The sequence below is a fragment of the Chaetodon trifascialis genome, chromosome 5 (assembly GCF_039877785.1).
Source record: "Chaetodon trifascialis isolate fChaTrf1 chromosome 5, fChaTrf1.hap1, whole genome shotgun sequence".
In the NCBI taxonomy this organism is placed as follows: Eukaryota; Metazoa; Chordata; class Actinopteri; order Chaetodontiformes; family Chaetodontidae; genus Chaetodon; species Chaetodon trifascialis.
In genome coordinates, this window is record NC_092060.1 from 13,404,032 (window position 1) to 13,425,615 (window position 21,584).

Genomic DNA, 21,584 nt, shown 5'->3' on the forward strand with positions numbered 1-21,584 from the left:
TTAAGTCTCCCTTGAGCACTGTTTTCTGCATTTCCCTGGAGCTGTTAAGAGTTGCCTTTCACCATCAAAGCTCAGATTTATCGTTTAGGGAGCAACATTATGGGAGATCCCTGGATCCACTCGGTGGGATCTTATTTGATGATGCAATAATTGGTGAACTGATTGACTGAGCCACAGAGGTTGCTCTTATTGATCAGTGCAGGCAGTCTCTCCACCTCAATTTATTCTTTCAATTAGGAAAGCTGTCCCTCAGCTTCCATGAGGAGAGGGTCACTCTGCAGTCAGGGTTGACAGCTCTCTCTGCCTGACTTGCATCCTTTGCTGATAAAACATTTTTGTCCTTGCCTCACACTTGTTCATCTCCTTCTACACAGTGGTGTGGAGGCTTTATAGTGCGGCTGTGAAGAAAATATTTGTACTCTGAAGTGTCAGTTAAAGTGAACTTTACTTACTTTAAATTTTTGCGCAGCTTCCTGCATCTACCTGTGCTTATCATATCAATCAGCAGGCTCCTAATGAGAGAGCTCTGTAGGACTCCCCTCCATATGGCCTCTGCTCCTCTATTTATGGTCCACTGCTCTCCATCTGATTTCTGTTTCTGTCAAGCTCCTCTAAAAGCACTAGTGATGACATGATCACAGACTGCGGCGTCCTCATGTCGCACAGCCCCAAAACTCTTAGTGCACACTCCCAGGCTTTTTCATTCCCACTGTCTCTCGCTGTCCCTCTGTCGGTCTGTCTGTCTGTCTGTCTGTCTGTCTGTCTGTCTGTCTGTCTGTCTGTCTGCCTGTCTGTCTGTCTGTCTGTCTGTCTGTCTGTCTGTCTGTCTGTGAGTAGACTGTGTGAAGTAATGAATGTGGGAGTGGAGGACAGACAAACTGAAAAATCTCATTTGTGCCTCCTCCTTTCTTCTCTGGCTCTTGGTGTTTTTCACATAGGTTAAACTTGACATGTGGAGACTGTAGCCTTGTCCAGATAACAGCCTTGAATTTGTCAGTGATACAAAATATGGATTTTAAAGCATGGACTAAAAATTGGATTCCTGGGGTAAACATTTGTGTGGGATGATCCAGTAACACCCCCTGTTGTACTTCTCTTGTATTTGAAGACAAGGCCAATGTGTGTAGGAAAGCAAATGTGATCTGGGCCCTATCAAGCTGTGTGTCCATCCAGACACAATCAAATTAAGTGTCTCATTAAACCTACGTTTAATAGCTTTGTGTCTTGTAACCAGGGCAGTACCTACCACTGAGGACACAAAGTTCATGTCCTTGGTATTGTTTCTGGGAATATGGAGGTTTTAACAACACAAGAGGGAGTTTGTATTACAGATTTGTCGTGCACACGAATTATAGGTAGTGGATGTTTGGTCGAAGTTATGTATGGGTGGCACAGTGGTAACGCTGTCGCCTCACTAGCGCCTTTGGCGCCTGCTGCCCTTTATCTCAAGGAAAGAGGCCTTTCTGTGTGGAGTTTGCATGTTCTCCCCGTGTTCACCTGGGGTATCCTCCATATTAAACCCCCCACTAAAAACATGCAAGAAGATCACCACCTGACCAATGGTGACAAGAAGGAACTGGGTCCCTGGGCGCCGCTGTCGGCTGACAGCCCACCGCTCCTGGTCTGCCGTGGAGGAATGATGAGTTAAATGCGGAGGAAATAATTTCACCAAAAGCATGGCATATGCATGTTGTGTTGTGTGTGTGATTAATAAAGTGAGTCTTCTTCTTCTTCTTCTTCTTCTTCTTCTTCTTCTTCTTCTAATTACAAGTGCACTTCACTTATCAGTATTATCAAAACAGTTGTATGATGTCTACTGTGGATCTAATGGGACCTTTCTAAAGTCTGAAATAGAAATAACCCCGATGATGTCATCAGGGTTTGGACACCAATACTTTTTGGCCAAAAAGCCTGTTGCACACTGGACATTTAGAGGCAGGAAAGGTCAAATGAAAGACACTCTCGAATTTAATTATGGGAATTGTAGGATGCAGTTATTGACAAAAAATAAGTTAGGATATCTAACTGTTGCTTTGATTTTGAAACTCTCTTGAAAGTCTGCCAACTCTGCAAAAGTGCAGTGAATAAACTGCTGGAGGGGTCCTTTAAATCACATTATAATAAAGGAGTTTTGGCTATCATGGAGGAGAAAGCTTTTCAAACAGTTAAACCACCATGTAGTGAGATCAAATTCACAAAATATAATAAGATGGGAAATAATCATAACATATTGCAGACTTTTTGTTGTGGAAAGTCAAAACTTGTAGTTATTGGAACTTGTTATGGGTTAACCTGACGGCGATGCCTGTGGCAAGACTGTGGCTAATTTGCAGTAGTATGGAAATGAGGCTTTTGTTCACAGTTGTGTTCAGTGCAAAGCGACACAGAACACGAATTAAACGTAGATGAGAAAAGACTAACCGACCGCATTAATTCACTTCCTGCGGCTGTTCGCCGTGAAACATGCGGACCAATCAAAGGCACGTCTACAGTTGGCACATGCGCAGTACGTTTTCTCCCCTAACAGCAGCCGAGAGACTACAGAGCGGATGGAGGGACTTTGAAGTATTTGGACTCGTAAATCTCCGAACAGCAGACAAAGTAGGTTCATAAGTCTGAGCTAAAAGTTGATAATTGTCACCGTGTAAGAGCTTTTCACAGGTTTTGCTCGACGTCGCTTAAATAGGCTGTTCAGAGGCGGCTCGGCTGAGCGCTGTCAGACTTCATGGCAGGTCAAAGCTAAACAACACATCTGACCAAACGTTGCTTTGACAATACAAATCACTAGCTAGCTTATGGAGTCCCGTGATAAATCACCTGATTTCCACCCGTGCTCTCCTTGATTAACATTGACCGCCGTCGTTTACACTTGAAGTGAATTCATAGGGGCATGTGCAGGGTTGCGTGCACCGATTTGTTGTTGTGCTGGACTTCAGATGGGAAGCTCTGCTGGATCACATCTAGTCACTGGTTAACTTAATAAAGCGAGTTGCACAACAGGAAGTGGCTTCTGAACAATGTCAAGTTTTTATGTATGCATATTTAATTTCAGCTGACTGGACATATCTGTCTCACTGTGATCTGTCCTCAGAAGGGGAGCGTTTCTCTCTCCCGGCCTCTCGACCTCCCGACCCCCAGGCTTTTGCTCTCGCTTCCTCAGTGTGGACAGACTTGCTTGTGGAAATTACCCTTCGCCATGGCTGCTGCGGCCGCCACCGCCGCCACATCTTCCAAAGGCAGCCTGAGAGAGGACCTGACATGTGCCATATGCTGCGACCTTTTCCGAGAGCCTGTCATGTTGGCCTGTCTGCACCACTTCTGCAGACCCTGCATCTCCAGGTACTGGAGGGGAACCCAAGGCCCTGTAAGCTGCCCACAGTGCCGCAAGGAGTTCACCTCCAAGCAGTTTCAAACAAACTACCTTGTGACAGCCATGGTGGAGAAGGTCAGGGTGACCACTTCGGAAACTTACATCAAGAACCTAGAGGTGAGTTTAACCTTGATCGCCATACTCTTGGTCATCTGGAAAGTGTTAATAAGTGTTTGGCTATCAATACAAACAACCTCCTGCTCCAACGTAAACTAATCAATTACAAATGAGCGTCCTGTAACCTTTGACAGTTGTATTGTACGTTTCAGTCCACATCTGTGTTTATTTGTACTTTCCTGTAGTTCCACCCTGAACATATCTCGCTTGAATTGCTCCGGGCAAGGTTCACTCTCCACTCCCTTTTAGATTACTTTATATGACAGGATATATAACTTAACCACAGCAGGGGAACCAATGCACACAGAATAATAAACCACCTGTACTCTTTAATATAATCCAGTCCAAAATTCCTCTAATAAATCCTGTGTACTGGAATCCTACACGTACACACACACACACACACACACACACACACACACACAGCCTTGTCTTTGTTACGTTGTAAGGACACAAGACAAGAACATGCAATGTGGGATCCACCCTTTCTGAAGGTTGTACAGCACTGAAAAAAATCAGGCAGTATCCTGTAGTGGATACCAACACAGCTGTCACTTCAAATTATCAATTAGACAAAGTAAATTCCTTCACCTGACCAGATCCAGCCGTGTGGGGACTTGTCAGGGTTTTAGTCATAAGTGGGGTCAATATACACACTGTCTGGGTTTTCTGTCTTTGTGGGTTTAACACACAGTCAGGTTAAACTTACTTTGTGGAACATGACATTCATCTGCTGGAGCCTGGTAAGTTATGAAAAAATTAAGGTTCTTAGGTTAAGTATTTGGAATTCAATACAATATTGATTAAGTCTTAAGAACTATTTGTGCTACTACAGTATTATTATATTGTTAGTCTTTTAACCTGCTGTGGTCAATTGTGTAAATAGTAAACTTTTAACAGCCATACATGCCAACCACTGTCTTGTCATTATGTTCTGAGCATTAAAACCTTACTATAGATTAGAGCTCTGGGATATAATTCATGATTAGAATTTGCTTCAATACGAAACCTTGTATTAAGAACTCATAAAAGGTATCACGATTTAAAGTCGTCATTATTACAGGACAAAAGTCCCAAGACTTTGTAACAACATCAGTCTCATAAAAGTATTATTAATGAAAACTGTCAGACCAAGGTTCTTCAGACTCTCTACACACGTGTTGCTGTATTACCAGTACAGTCCTGTATTTTTTAATTTTGCTGAATTTAACAGATTGCTCCACAACTTATGTTGTTGGATGAATCTTAAACATCAAAATCTTTATTTACACTTTTGTATGCAATTATTAAAATGTTAAAAGTCTTGAACAAAAATACCAGAGCGCAGGTTTGACCAAACAACAATAAAACAAACAATAACAACAATAAAACACTTATCACAGTCGCTTTTCCCAGGGACACGACATGAAGTGATGAAGAACATCATGTGCTTCAACAGCACGGACATCCTCTTTCTCCCACATTCTTAAAAGTTTGGCGACCTGTAAAACATTCGATAAAAAAGTATAAACATTTGTATTTCTCCATGATAGTGTTTTTTGAGGAACAAAGGCCAAGGACAAATTAGGGGGTTCTTGTGTGGATGCAATACTGTCCATAGTATAAAGTGGAAGGGATCCATAGACAGACACAATATGTTCAGTTTTGTGTTTTTTAATAGGTCTTTTAGCCCTGATTCCATTTCCTCCCATTGTGTGCAATCCACAAACAGAAGGAAAACAAGTGGAATGAAGGGCAATCAATGAGAGAGAGCTGCAAACAGCTGTTTTTACACACCTCCTCTGCTGATTTTGATGCTCTGATTAATAAAAGTAAATACCTAATCCCTTGTTTGTAATGACAGCTTTGGTTAGTTTTAACAGTGAGCACTTGTGAAACTGCCCAATGTGGTCAAGGCACTGTGGATTTTTGATGCATTCCGAGAGTTTTTGTCTACACCTGAACTGCCAGAACAACAGTCTCCTGATTTACAAATTAAGCACAAACGATGCTTTATCGGTTAGTCGGTGCAAATGGAGGTGGATAGGCTTGCTATGTGCAAATGTTTCTTTATTGAAAACAACAACGTGTAGTGTTTTATTTCACACTAACATTCTCACTTTGAGCAGTCATTCACATTTGAAGCAAAACCTCAATAAGCCTCAGAGGAGGCACTGGCAGTCAATTGTCCAACCTGAAGAATAAATTTAACATCATTTCAACTCAACTACAATGACTACAGGCAGATACAAAAGACAAAATGTTGAAATGGTTCCTGTATCTGACTCATAATCATTCTTACTTTTGAAACTTTCAAGTTGGCTCTGATTTCTGTCATAAATATGTCCCCTAACTGGAACCTCCTCACTCAAGAACAAGTAAAGGTGAAGTCTGGCAGGATAAACTGACCTGTGACCAACTGCTGCTTTGACTAATAAAAGGCAAACTGACCTCAGATTCAAGGACATGTGTCATACATGGAGTTTTTTAAGTTTATAGACACAAAAATGAAATGAATGTAATTAAATATGCACAATATTATTCACTTGGCGTGGACCCCACAACTACATGAGACCTGACAAGTGTGTGTGCGAGAGGTGTGTCTAAAAGCCCAAAGACTGGACCTCACAACTACAAGAGACCTGACAAGTGTGTCTGCGAGAGACTGAACTACATTAAAAGACCAAAACCAGCATGTGCTTACACTGACCTTAACACAGCCAAAATGTACCTTCAAGTGCAAACACTTCAACAATTAAAAGCTTAAAAACTAAAGTAATAACAACCAAAGGACATGTAAAACAATTCAGACAAAAATCTGTACCTGCATCTGGGAGCATGGAGATCCCTGAGGGGCTTGTTCGGCAGATGTGGAGAGTTCAGCCTCAGAGGAGGCACTGGCAGTCAACTGTCCAACCTGAAGAATAAGTTTAACATCATTTCAACTCAACTACAATGACTACAGACAGATACAAAAGACAAAATGTTGAAATGTTTCCTGTATCTGACTCATAATCATTCTTACTTTTGATACTTTCAAGTTGGCTCTGATTTCTGTCATAAATATGTCCCCTAACTGGAACCTCCTCACTCAAGAACAAGTAAAGGTGAAGTCTGGCAGGATAAACTGACCTGTGACCAACTGCTGCTTTGACTAATAAAAGGCAAACTGACCTCAGATTCAAGGACATGTGTCATACATGGAGTTTTTTAAGTTTATGGACACAAAAATGAAATGAATGTAATTAAATATGCACAATATTATTCACTTGGCGTGGACCCCACAACTACATGAGACCTGACAAGTGTGTGTGCGAGAGGTGTTTCTAAAAGCACAAAGACTGGACCCCACAACTACATGAGACCTGACAAGTGTGTCTGCGAGAGGTGTTTCTAAAAGCCCAAAGACTGGACCCCACAACTACAAGAGACCTGACAAGTGTGTCTGCGAGAGACTGAACTACATTAAATGACCAAAACCAGCATGTGCTTACACTGACCTTAACACAGCCAAAATGTACCTTCAAGTGCAAACACTTCAACAATTATTCATAGAGAAACAGCTTAAAAACTAAAGTAAGAGCAACTTAAAGACATGTAAAACAATTCAGACAAAAATCTGTACCTGCATCTGGGAGCATGGAGATCCCTGAGGGGCCTGTTCGGCAGATGTGGAGAGTTCAGCCTCAGAGGAGGCACTGGCAGTCAACTGTCCAACCTGAAGAATAAGTTTAACATCATTTCAACTCAACTACAATGACTACAGGCAGATACAAAAGACAAAATGTTGAAATGTTTCCTGTATCTGACTCATAATCATTCTTACTTTTGAAACTTTCAAGTTGGCTCTGATTTCTGTCATAAATATGTCCCCTAACTGGAACCTCCTCACTCAAGAACAAGTAAAGGTGAAGTCTGGCAGGATAAACTGACCTGTGACCAACTGCTGCTTTGACTAGTAGAAGGCAAACTGACCTCAGATTCAAGGACATGTGTCATACATGGAGTTTTTTAAGTTTATAGACACAAAAATGAAATGAATGTAATTAAATATGCACAATATTATTCACTTGGCGTGGACCCCACAACTACATGAGACCTGACAAGTGTGTGTGAGAGGTGTGTCTAAAAGCCCAAAGACTGGACCTCACAACTACAAGAGACCTGACAAGTGTGTCTGCGAGAGACTGAACTACATTAAAAGACCAAAACCAGCATGTGCTTACACTGACCTTAACACAGCCAAAATGTACCTTCAAGTGCAAACACTTCAACAATTAAAAGCTTAAAAACTAAAGTAATAACAACCAAAGGACATGTAAAACAATTCAGACAAAAATCTGTACCTGCATCTGGGAGCATGGAGATCCCTGAGGGGCTTGTTCGGCAGATGTGGAGAGTTCAGCCTCAGAGGAGGCACTGGCAGTCAACTGTCCAACCTGAAGAATAAGTTTAACATCATTTCAACTCAACTACAATGACTACAGACAGATACAAAAGACAAAATGTTGAAATGTTTCCTGTATCTGACTCATAATCATTCTTACTTTTGATACTTTCAAGTTGGCTCTGATTTCTGTCATAAATATGTCCCCTAACTGGAACCTCCTCACTCAAGAACAAGTAAAGGTGAAGTCTGGCAGGATAAACTGACCTGTGACCAACTGCTGCTTTGACTAATAAAAGGCAAACTGACCTCAGATTCAAGGACATGTGTCATACATGGAGTTTTTTAAGTTTATGGACACAAAAATGAAATGAATGTAATTAAATATGCACAATATTATTCACTTGGCGTGGACCCCACAACTACATGAGACCTGACAAGTGTGTGTGCGAGGTGTGTCTAAAAGCCCAAAGACTGGACCCCACAACTACAAGAGACCTGACAAGTGTGTGTGCGAGAGGTGTTTCTAAAAGCACAAAGACTGGACCCCACAACTACAAGAGACCTGACAAGTGTGTCTGCGAGAGACTGAACTACATTAAATGACCAAAACCAGCATGTGCTTACACTGACCTTAACACAGCCAAAATGTACCTTCAAGTGCAAACACTTCAACAATTATTCATAGAGAAACAGCTTAAAAACTAAAGTAAGAGCAACTTAAAGACATGTAAAACAATTCAGACAAAAATCTGTACCTGCATCTGGGAGCATGGAGATCCCTGAGGGGCCTGTTCGGCAGATGTGGAGAGTTCAGCCTCAGAGGAGGCACTGGCAGTCAACTGTCCAACCTGAAGAATAAGTTTAACATCATTTCAACTCAACTACAATGACTACAGGCAGATACAAAAGACAAAATGTTGAAATGTTTCCTGTATCTGACTCATAATCATTCTTACTTTTGAAACTTTCAAGTTGGCTCTGATTTCTGTCATAAATATGTCCCCTAACTGGAACCTCCTCACTCAAGAACAAGTAAAGGTGAAGTCTGGCAGGATAAACTGACCTGTGACCAACTGCTGCTTTGACTAGTAGAAGGCAAACTGACCTCAGATTCAAGGACATGTGTCATACATGGAGTTTTTTAAGTTTATAGACACAAAAATGAAATGAATGTAATTAAATATGCACAATATTATTCACTTGGCGTGGACCCCACAACTACATGAGACCTGACAAGTGTGTGTGCGAGGTGTGTCTAAAAGCCCAAAGACTGGACCCCACAACTACGAGACCTGACAAGTGTGTCTGCGAGAGACTGAACTACATTAAAAGACCAAAACCAGCATGTGCTTACACTGACCTTAACACAGCCAAAATGTACCTTCAAGTGCAAACACTTCAACAATTAAAAGCTTAAAAACTAAAGTAAGAACAACCAAAAGACATGTAAAACAATTCAGACAAAAATCTGTACCTGCATCTGGGAGCATGGAGATCCCTGAGGGGCCTGTTCGGCAGATGTGGAGAGTTCAGCCTCAGAGGAGGCACTGGCAGTCAACTGTCCAACCTGAAGAATAAGTTTAACATCATTTCAACTCAACTACAATGACTACAGACAGATACAAAAGACAAAATGTTGAAATGTTTCCTGTATCTGACTCATAATCATTCTTACTTTTGATACTTTCAAGTTGGCTCTGATTTCTGTCATAAATACGTCCCCTAACTGGAACCTCCTCACTCAAGAACAAGTAAAGGTGAAGTCTGGCAGGATAAACTGACCTGTGACCAACTGCTGCTTTGACTAATAAAAGGCAAACTGACCTCAGATTCAAGGACATGTGTCATACATGGAGTTTTTTAAGTTTATGGACACAAAAATGAAATGAATGTAATTAAATATGCACAATATTATTCACTTGGCGTGGACCCCACAACTACATGAGACCTGACAAGTGTGTGTGCAAGAGGTGTTTCTAAAAGCCCAAAGACTGGACCCCACAACTACATGAGACCTGACAAGTGTGTGTGCGAGAGGTGTTTCTAAAAGCCCAAAGACTGGACCCCACAACTACATGAGACCTGACAAGTGTGTCTGCAAGAGACTGAACTACATTAAATGACCAAAACCAGCATGTGCTTACACTGACCTTAACACAGCCAAAATGTACCTTCAAGTGCACACACTTCAACAATTATTCATAGAGAAACAGCTTAAAAACTAAAGTAAGAGCAACTTAAAGACATGTAAAACAATTCAGACAAAAATCAGTTCCTGCATTTTGGAGCATGGAGATCCCTGAGGGGCCTGTTCGGCAGATGTGGAGAGTTCAGCCTCAGAGGAGGCACTGGCAGTCAACTGTCCAACCTGAAGAATAAGTTTAACATCATTTCAACTCAACTACAATGACTACAGGCAGAACAAAAGACAAAATGTTGAAATGTTTCCTGTATCTGACTCATAATCATTCTTACTTTTGATACTTTCAAGTTGGCTCTGATTTCTGTCATAAATATGTCCCCTAACTGGAACCTCCTCACTCAAGAACAAGTAAAGGTGAAGTCTGGCAGGATAAACTGACCTGTGACCAACTGCTGCTTTGACTAATAAAAGGCAAACTGACCTCAGATTCAAGGACATGTGTCATACATGGAGTTTTTTAAGTTTATGGACACAAAAATGAAATGAATGTAATTAAATATGCACAATATTATTCACTTGGCGTGGACCCCACAACTACATGAGACCTGACAAGTGTGTGTGCGAGAGGTGTTTCTAAAAGCCCAAAGACTGGACCCCACAACTACATGAGACCTGACAAGTGTGTCTGCGAGAGACTGAACTACATTAAATGACCAAAACCAGCATGTGCTTACACTGACCTTAACACAGCCAAAATGTACCTTCAAGTGCACACACTTCAACAATTATTCATAGAGAAACAGCTTAAAAACTAAAGTAAGAGCAACTTAAAGACATGTAACACAATTCAGACAAAAATCTGTACCTGCATCTGGGAGCATGGAGATCCCTGAGGGGCCTCTTCGGCAGATGTGGAGAGTTCAGCCTCAGAGGAGGCACTGGCAGTCAACTGTCCAACCTGAAGAATAAGTTTAACATCATTTCAACTCAACTACAATGACTACAGGCAGAACAAAAGATAATAAGTAGTTCATGGAGAGAAAAGTGACAGTAATGTAACTGCATGTGTACAATATTATAGGGCTGCAACTAACAATTATTTTCATCATCAATTAATCGATGTTGATTATTTTCTCAATTAACTGATTAGTTGCTTGGTCCATAAAGTGTCAGTTGTTTTTTTTTCTAATTTAATAATCATTTAATTATCGATAATTATCGATTGACCGATTTAGCATTGCAGCTGTACAATACTATTCCCTTGGTGTGTACTCCACAACTACAAGACACCGACAAGTGTGTGAGAGAGGTGAAGTTAAGGTAAATAAACCTTTTACTACATTGTATAGAGCAGGCATCTCAAACTCATTCCACAAAGGGCCGTGTGGCTGCAGGTTTTTCCTCCAACCAATCAAGAGGATGCAGTCTGACCAATCAGCTGTCTGAAGACTGAGATCAGCTCATGAAATGAGTCAAGTCTGGTGTGCTGCTGCTTGGTTGAAGAAAACCTTCAGCCACTCGGCCCTTTGTGGAATGAGTTTGAGACCTGTGGTATAGAGTAACCTTTACCCGAGAGTGCAATGCTATCCTGAACCAGGCAAAACTTAAAATAATGTTCACATTCATGCCAATATGCACCGTCAACAATCTCTCTTCCACTCGAAGAGAGTGGAGTCAAAATTAATGTTGCTGCCAATCATTGACCCATCTCAGGGCCTAAGAATAATAATGATAATAATCAAATAATTCTTGAAATGTATTATCTGGAAATCATTTTAGCTTTGTTTTTTTTTTCTATAAAAAAAACAGTGGATACTGGCATCTAAAGGGTTAAAATCCCCAAAATATAATTAATATTTGATATGTATATTTCAGGCCGAAGTAGTTGAAAAATATTGAATCATCTAAAGTGGAAGAAAATATGAATATGTTTTTACAGCAGTTTTTGGGAAGTTGACATTTTTTTTGTCATTATGGACAAATGCATTAGTTTATTGAAGGACCTCTTTATTAATAAATCAGCCGCAGGGCCGTCAAAAATAAGCTGGCCTGTCTCGTTGTCAAGCCACACTTTCACCATTAATTTCATGTCAAATCAGAATGAATCCCTCCTTGAGTTACATTAATCACACACTTGTTTAGTGTTTTATTAATTGAAGCAATGATGAAACTGACCATACTAACCACCGTTTTAACCTGACACGTGCCAGCAGCGACCACACTGTTAGCCAATTAGCCAGCTAGCCAATTAGCCAGCTAGCTTGACCTCGGTAGCATAACGTAGCTGTCCCTCCAGTTGGCTTACTAACTGTTTGAAAACGTAACCACCTCTGTTACTAGCAAGAAATGATAACTGTGGTAATTCACTCGTATCTTAATGTTCACGTAGCACAACTTACCTTTTCACAGACACTTGTCCCAGCCATCCGCACACACCAACACGCCCACGTAAATTGCTTCTCTCCACGTTAGCTCCTCACGTGAGTCGGGTCAAGGAGCGCTTGTTTTGTATAGTGAGCACATCCTGTAAGGGTGGTAATGCTGTCGTCTGTAGGACTCCGCCGTCCGCCAACGCAATCTTATGAGGGGCTGTGCAAGCCATAATTCATTCAGGCCCTCTCACGTACTGTCCTTTCACAGACACATATTTTTACTCTCACATTAATTTATTTTCATTCTTACACCAACACATTTTTATTTTCATATTTATATATTTTTACCCCGCGACCCCAAAAGAGATAAGCGGCATAAAAAATGGATGGATGGATTTATATATTTTTACTCACACATTCATACATTTTACTCTCATATTCATATATTTTCACCGACACATTCATACATTTTGAAAGCTGAATTCATGTTGTTTCACCATTTACTATAACATGTTTCTTCATTTAGAACCATGGCAATCATCATCATCATCATCATCATCATCATCATTATGTTAAGAAAAAATAATTCAATTCAATCTTAATATTGAATTAATTAAGAACTCTCTCTGTTTCCTGGTGGTTTGTGTGGCTCCAGTTCGAACCCTTGTCCATAACACTCATATTTAGATATTTTCACTCACAAATTCATACATTTTGCTCTCATGCACATGTGGCCAATGTATATTTAATATTTTGAATAATATATGTATATAAGAAGAAGATGTATGTATGTGTGAGGGACAGAGTATAATAGAAAAGGAAGTACAGTGGAAATGGAAGGCAGGTCATTTTATCGCACTTTGATTGACTGAGAAGTTAGACCAGGGTCATGTTCAGGTCAGATCAGCATGGACAGGAGAGATGAGGCTGCAGCAGGCCATTGGGGTTTTAAGAAATATTTTATCTTCCCCTGAGACTGTCACATCTTTGTCCTTGTCCATTGAGTGCCAGAGAACAGGCTCATCTGCACCTAACATTACTCGCAGCGCAGTGGAAAGTGAGATGAGAGAACTTTTCAGGCCTCACAACTCCCAAGTCGCTTCAGCGGGCCAAGTGGCTAACATTACACTCGGCCAAACTGGAGGATTGCGGCAGTCTTTACTATATCAGACTCAGCAACACTTTGGCAACTGGAGCTCCCAGGCAAGGAAGAGGTGAGAACAATGTACATGGCAGTTTAACAGGAAGTTATCAACCTACTGACTGTAAATCCTAAATCTAAGTTTGCTAATTTAGCAACACACTTTGGCACCACAGTCAATGTTGCAGTATTAGTTAATGTTTTCAAAAAACATGTCCATAGTAAAAAATAATAAGGGTTAATTAAAAAATTAATCAAATGACAGAAAATATTGGAAGCTATTTTGTATTTATAAGCTGACCATAAGAGGGGTGTTGATTTGTTAGTTTTTAACAGGGGGGATGGTCCAGTGGGATTTTGTTACAGAGGTGGCTTGGCCTGTTGGTGTATTGCAGAACAAACACTATATTATAGCAATATTATAGGAATACTACAGGAAGCAGTGTGTAAATGATCCTCTCACTCTTCTGCAAATACATGTTGCTATTTGTCATTTTCAGGATGAAGGTGACACTAGGATAGACTATATAGACTACAATATAGTATAGACTTAAGTATTTATAGTACATAGGCTAATTTAGAGAATATTATAGATCCGAGATGAACAGAACGGCCGAACTGAGAGAAAAGGGCGCAATCACAAATCCGTCTACTACTACAGGGCCATGGATTTATCAATACACAGCACAGGTAGGCTACTGATCTTCCAGAGCCATGGTCAGGGTCATAGATTCTAACTTGCACAAAACTCAGTCAGATAAAGGATGAGTCAGCAGACTAGACTGACATGTTCAACTAAACAACCCCTCTGCCCCTGCACTCTGCCCACTACTAGGGGACGGAGAGGTGAGATGGCAGGTTACAAGGGGGAGGCATTGTGGTAATTTTGTTAACAAGTGGGATGGCATCCCCCCTCATCATCCCTCAAATTGCCGACTAAATGATGCTCTCTCTCTCTCTCCCTCTGAGGTTACATTACTTTTGACTGAATATCCTTTATTAATGTATGTAGCAGTAGCTACATTACCCGAGGAAAGCACTGGTTAAGGTTACTGTTATTTTGGTTAATAGATTTAAGTTGATGAGCTTAATCTTGCTAGAAAAGGTCAGTTAAAGGCTTTGTTGTGTATGAGTCAGTACTACAGCATTGTAGAGCAGGTGAGGATGGACATGGCTGACACTCTTGTGTATTTTAAGTTAAGGCTATTCCTGCATTACCTCCAACTTGGTACCATTGCGTTGTGTAAAGTGTAGCAAATTACCCTCTAAGAAAGACTAACAAGGGTATAAGAATGGAAAATAAAGATGCATTGTTCTTCTAATAACTAATAATTCTAATAACAGTGATATGGCTTCACCCTAGATTGCAGTACAGTTTTCTTCTAATGAGCAGCAAATTACCCTGTAATAAGGTGAAACTATGTTGAATAAAAACCCATTCAGTGTAGTATCTGATTGTTTTATAAGCTGTGTCTGGTATATATTGTAGTTGCTTATATTGTATAAATAGCATAGGCCCTCAAGCTATGTTGGTGGCATTAAATGTGGTGTTTAAATATATTTGGTTGTACTGTGGCTAATTTGGATTGAGTAAAATACAGAAGCAGGCTCAGTCATTCCATATCAGAATATTGTCAGAACTACAGACCATTGTCACATTGTTCAGTCCTAAGTGATGGTAACATTAGCAACTCTTATTGCCTTATTTCAAGTAAAAACAGTATTATTTTAGCTTGTTGTAGGAGAGCCTTTTATGCTTTCTACATCTATGTTCTTGTTCATGTTCTTGTTTTGATAGGAGTTACGGTTAAGTCAGCATAAGCCCAAATGTGAGACTAGTGCAGAGGCAGAAAATGGCTGTTTTCCCTCCACGTTTCTGTCTGCCCCTGTCTATCTGACTGGGGGGCCCCTATCGTCAATGGCAACCACCTCAAGTTGCTGTGGCAACCTCTGAGCCTCAGTCCTTCTCTGAGCACTCCTCTGCCACACTCACAAACACATATGTAGCTTCAGCTGCAGCTATGTGGCTGATTCAAATGATCAACTCGTCATCAAGCTCTGCAGTGGCTTGATAACGAGCCACTAATCTTATCTTACTATTACTGGTGAGTTTGAAATGGTAGTAATGTAATGAGTGATATTGTTCTGTTAGCATTAGCCACAATGCTAACAGCGGCTAATGCTAACATGAGGTCCTATGAACTTGTTGGTGCATACAGGTTTGACTTTTCATATCAGGTTGTTGTGCTAATATGCTAATGATTAGCATGCTAATGCTAACATGCTAACCTACAGTAAAATGATTCTTAAATGCATTCTAATGGTGTTTGAGATCTTTTCAATATGCTATTTGACATGCTAATGTTAGCTTGGCATTAGCCGCTTTTAGCATTGTCATAATTTACACACTCCGGCAGTAGCCCCCATGGTCCTTTCGAAATTTCCCCAGGGAAATTAACATCAGGATAAGATGAGCAAGCCTTGCACGTGTATTTCCTGGTTTGAGGATGACTAATTGTAATTTGGCTGCTTGAGCATGCTCAGTAAGCCGAGTGTGTGTGAAAAGTGTGCTTGTGCATTACCGGCCCCGACCACTAGAGGCCGATACTGAGTTACTTCTGCTAAGCACACTTAAGCACACTGTGTTGGTAAAAGTGCATTGTGAGGTCATGCCTGAAAACTTTACAGGGCATTATTTTGACCTTCTTTTCACTGAATTAGCTGTTATCGTTGTGGGGTCCAGGATTTTGGACCCCACAAAGATTTTGGACCCCACACTGTGACTGTGCTGTCAGGTGCTGGACCCCACCATGTGATAAAGACAAACACACACACACACACACACACACACACACAGTGTGTAAGAAAGGTTTTTATTCAACTTTATGCTTGTGTTTCAACAAGTATTTTAATATTTTGGGAGGTAGGCTTCTTTCCTGTCTTGCAGTCAGATGCAGATGTCCAGTAGGTATAAGGCTATAGTCAGCAGGCGGTTAGCTTAGCTTAGCATAAAGCCTAGAAACAGGGGGAAATGGCTCGCCTGGCTCTGTCCAAAGGTAATAAAATCCATCTGCCAAGCTCGCTGATCAACACATGATATCATCCTGTGCGTTTAATCCTTACAGAAAGTAAAGTGTAAATACAAGTGGCAGTTTTAAGGGGCTTCATGTGTAGGGCTATTTCTAGTCTCCACTGGATGCCTAGCAACAGAGATGACAAGATGTCAGGAAAACATAAAAGTCTACTTATAAAAAAAATGTTAAGCTGTTTGTTTAAAGCTGTTGATTGTGCCATTGTTGCACTTGGTTGCAGTCAATTTTGAGGTGTTTGTGACCTGTTTTTGCTCATCCATATATGGAAATGAGGTGGACAATATATTAGAAACATCTTACATTAAAATGACTCAACACACAGAAACCCTGTGCCTAAAAAACACCCAACATTTTGAGGCAGTCGTCTTTTTTTTTCTGTTCACTCAGTAATGGGCACGTTGAGTTCCTTGATTCTCTGCTCAGTCTCTGTGTGTGTCACCATTTCTGTCCCTACTCTGATTTGATTTGCATATTTCTGCACAGAAACAACTTAAAGAGACTTTTGAGAGCCATCGCCTGAAGAAGGAGGACTTCATCAACAGCATTCGCAGAGACAAAGACAAGCTGGACACCATAAAGGTACACTGGAGGGATGGCAGCACTTAGCAGATAAGAATGCACACGTCCCTCAGTAATGACTGTTTGCAGTATGTCACTGTGCATATTTAGTGGTGTTTGCTCATGTGGTAAGTGACAGTTTGTGCCTTGATATGTAAAACATAATGGCGTTGCGGTTCGGTGCATAGATGCCTTTCTGACCTTAATTGCGTGTTCTGTGCATCCTAACTCTTACACAGTCTTATTTTTGCATGGCAACGATTCTGCCAGATTGGCTTCAGCAGAAAGACCACCACCATGCATTAAATTTTGTTTGAATTCATGAGACTGCAGTACACCATGTGACAAGCTGTGCACAGGCATATGTGACAAAAACAAAAACACATCGAATGTGTGTGTGACAGATGGAAGATAAGAACTTGAGTTTAGTTGCTGTGCTGAGACGATCAACAGGAAATCCATCCCTGCTTAGACGCACTGCCGTTGTTTGACACACAGATCTTTGATGTGTGTGAAATGTAGCTTCATTACCGTTTGTTTGTCTCTCTCTGGAGAGGCGTAGTTTTTCAGAAGTTATTTTGAGCTTTAGTATATGAATCCACTTGGCATCAACAGAGCTGGAGTCAGAGAAAATGAGGTAAAGCAAAGAAAGCAAAATGCTGCGTTAAGTCCTCTACCCGCAACATCATCTCTGTTGCAGAGAGTCGGAGCAGATCTGCAGGCTCGTGTCAAAGGCGAATTCAGAGCTCTCCATCAGATCCTGCAGGATGAGGAGGCCTGCGTGCTGGAGCAGCTGAGGAGAGAGCAGGAGGAGGAGCTGGAGAAAGTGCAGCGCCACCTGGAGGCCGTCGAGCTGGCTGTGAGGGAGCTGGAGGACAATCTGAGAGTGCTAAAGCAGGCTAGCGCCGCCACTGAGAGCGTCGTGCTGACTGAGGTGAGAAAGCAGCCGTCAAGCTGTCAATACGTAAACCACATCTGAACTTTAAATAAAACCCAGAGTGTCATCTAAATTTTGAATTCTGCATCAATTTGGGGATGACAGTTGTTAATGTGATTGTTCTTTTCCTTTCATTTCCTCCTGTCTAGCTTCCACAGCTACGGTAAGTGTTCGCGTCAGTGTGATGAATGGTTGATGGCTTTTGGCGTTGTTGCAGCTGTCTTGTCTGATTTCCACATTTCCATTTCCACTTAGCGTTATTTGCAGTGAGAATAAATGACCCTGAAATGTATGTTTGCGTTGTTTTTTTGACAGACCATGTGTGCAGGTGGATACTGTGCCAGAGTTTGATGTTAACACTTTCAGTAGCAAATACGTGGCCCCCTTACAGTACATCACATGGAGAAAGATGTTCAAGTCTTTGAAGCCAGGTAATTGTTCCCTCTGATGTGCTTCAGCTGAAAACCGGTTCTGCCTCAACAATGGAGTAATTACGAGAAAATTACTATAGAAGTACTATAGTAGTACTATATAAGAGTATGATATTAAGTGGTAAGAGAATGACAGTAATGACGACGTTGCTCTCCTGATGGGATAAAAATTTCATTTAAAACATGACACTCTGTTGAATCTAATCACAAAAACTATTATCACAGTTAACGTTCATTGAATTGGTTCACCCCAAAGGTCCTTCTCCATTAACGTTTGACGTCGACACAGCTCACCCGAGCATCCACATCTCCAGGGACAAAACAGTGGCAGTCGAATGTAACGCCATGATCCCACATCTGGACCACAGCAAGCGTTTCCTCCAGTGTGTCAACGTCCTCGCCGCCCAGGGCTTCCAGTCAGGCCGACACTACTGGGAGGTCGAAGTGGCCTCCAAGCCCAAGTGGGACGTGGGCGTGGCCGCCGAGGCCGCAGACAGGCACGCTCGGATCAAGCTGAGCCCCGAAAGCGGCTACTGGACACTGCGGTTGCGCAATGGGAACGAGTACTCAGCTGGCACACAGCCCTGGATGAGGCTGCATCTGGGCTCGTCCCCTCAGAGGCTCGGGGTGTTCCTGGACTGCGAGGAGAGGAGAGTGTCCTTCTACAATGCTGACGATATGAGCCTGCTGCACTCTTTCACCAACGGGCCGAGGGGCAAGGTGTTCCCCTTCTTCAGCCCGTGCATCAGTGACAGAAGCCAGAAACCTCAGCCTGTCAAACTCCTTCATTACCCTGCTGTCGCTCTGTCTGGCTAACATGGGCACAATCATTCAAAAGGGTTTGAGAATGTAAGAGCTGTCCAATCACTTATTGACCAATGACTGTTATCACCGCGCTATTAAAAGACAGTACAGATATTTTCACGTTTAATGTGAAATGAGATGTTATGAAATTTTCCATATTCTCTATATCAAATTTCCATTGTGCTGTAATCATTGTGAAGAGGCTCATTCACTGCAGGAGAAACCAGCAGAAACACATTAAAAATAGGCATTCAGCCGTTTGGAACTGAATATCTTGAAGCTTGGATGCATCAAATTACATTTTGACTGTTCCTCACAACCAGATATCTCAAATAGATGCTTAAAGTTGGTCTTTCAAATGAAATCTGAATAAATTATCTCTCATCAAGTCACAAGTCTGTCCTTAGGCCCACTCGTAAAATGTGTCTTGTAATCACCGTCAATCAGTACGAAGGGATAGTGCACTTCACTCAGAGATTTTACATTTGATTAAATGTGTTTCCTTAATGAAACTTGTGTTTTTATCCCAGATGAGTTGTTTGAGTAGCATCCAGATGTGACTTCACTGCACCTTCTCAGTTCTTTAGTTGACTTCTAGCAGCTTCTGTTAATTTGTTATTTTTGGTATATTCATTTATATACATTACATGCGCCTTCATTTGAAGTTAAGGATCATTGTAATTTTGTAATCACTCAAGGAAGCAATTAAAATGCAGTTCTTTGTAGAATATCTTACATTGCTGTCGCTGCATGTCACTTCCATGTTCAATCACTTTCTGATGAAGACCCAAACAGTTCATGTAAAACCTGCTGATGCAAACAATAAACCAAATCATCTATTCTCTCTGAAATAAACGTCTTTGATCCTTTTCTGCAGCTGCGACACTGTGCACTTCCATGACCTCACTTGAAATAATCAAGGATGTTATTAAGCATCATCAAAGCAGAATGCACAGCTACGAACAGTTTGGAATACTTGAGCCGTCTCTGACACTTAAAGAGCAAGAACAGGCGGGCTCTCGGTTATCTTTACAAACACACAAAAGCACTGACGTCCTGTTTCCTCTCGCCAGGTTAAAGGTCAGATAAACAGAGTGACAGTGGGGATGCCTCTGGGCTGTCCTGGGGGGGTGCTGAGGCAGGATGCTGCTGCCTCTGCAGACTGGAGAGGTGGCACAATGAACTGCACCACAGGGGGACCCGTGCACGGTTTCCTGCACAGCGGCTGCACAGAGTGGGTGCGTTTATGACAGGACACCCAAGTCACTGACCTTGACCTATAAAGTTTGATTGAAATCAGTGTCGTGAATTGAAGAGGGCCTGTCCTGAATATCGAATAGGAAGAGATTAGGACAGCCTCTATATGCATGAGGCTCTCATTGCCTGTGTCTTCTCTGAAAGCTGTGCCTTTTGGTTGACAAGGGATATATAACTTTAGGCCTATATTATAATTTCCTCATGAGTGGCATTCAAAATTAAAGCTTCGCTAATCAATATAAATATAAAAAAAAAATATAATTTTTATGCTAAAAACTGGGAAAATTCAAAATATAATGTGACAGGAATTGAACCCTCGGAGAATCGTTCACCCAGCTACAGTCCACCTGAGCTCTACAGCAACTTTTAGCATCTTTTAGCTAGTTGTTTTGCTTTCTCTCCCACAACTTTCATGCTTTATTTCAGTCTCACTGCTTTCATGAACTGTGCAGCTCTTTTCAACAACAACAACAACAACAACAACAACAACAACAACAACAACAACAACAACAACAACAACAAAGACTGTAATAAACCCACATTACCTGCCCAGCTCCAAACCTCAGACAAAGCTAAATGTAGCATTTAGCTGCTAAAGAGCCTGATATGTCCCCCAGGAGTTGGTGCGACTAAAGCAGAGCTAAAAGAGCATGGCGATTAGACTTACATTTATGTGGAAGACAGTCAAAGCACTCAGAGCATTAGCTTCATGGCTAATTAGTTAGTAAATAATGCACATGTAAGCTTGCAGCAGCGTTGCCTAGTCTGCCACTACTACTACTACTGCTCATCGGGATGCTTGCCGTAAGTGCTGGTAGTGAACATGACCTACAAATGATGAGAAACTTTGGCTTCTTCCATCAAAACAAAACAAGAAAAAAGCACCTTGACAAGTGACAGCAAGGCCTACTTCAAAGCAGCTTGGCAGAGTGCTGTGTGGTGCGCAGGCCTGTGTGCATACACTTGAGCGGGTTGTATGTGTGCTCCACATCC

The 21,584-nt window shown here is 41.4% G+C and overlaps 1 protein-coding gene across 4 annotated transcripts; it reads left to right on the top strand.

Annotated features, from left to right (window-relative positions):
- The first annotated feature begins 2,509 nt into the window (after nucleotides 1-2,509).
- trim105 (tripartite motif containing 105) lies at nucleotides 2,510-20,182 on the top strand. Of its 4 annotated transcripts, none has more exons than XM_070963487.1 (7): nucleotides 2,519-2,601; nucleotides 3,139-3,487; nucleotides 17,088-17,183; nucleotides 17,863-18,096; nucleotides 18,249-18,262; nucleotides 18,415-18,530; nucleotides 18,787-20,176. In XM_070963487.1, the coding sequence occupies exons 2-7, from the start codon at nucleotides 3,197-3,199 to the stop codon at nucleotides 19,344-19,346; spliced, it is 1,311 nt and encodes a 436-aa protein (XP_070819588.1). In that variant the 5' UTR covers nucleotides 2,519-2,601; nucleotides 3,139-3,196; the 3' UTR covers nucleotides 19,347-20,176. The 4 variants fall into 4 exon arrangements, with proteins under 4 accessions (XP_070819590.1, XP_070819588.1, XP_070819589.1 ...); XM_070963490.1 differs by having other exon boundaries at nucleotides 2,525-2,601; nucleotides 3,092-3,487; XM_070963489.1 differs by lacking the exon at nucleotides 18,249-18,262 and having other exon boundaries at nucleotides 2,510-2,601; nucleotides 3,092-3,487; nucleotides 17,863-18,110; nucleotides 18,787-20,182.
- Nucleotides 20,183-21,584: the final 1,402 nt, after the last annotated feature.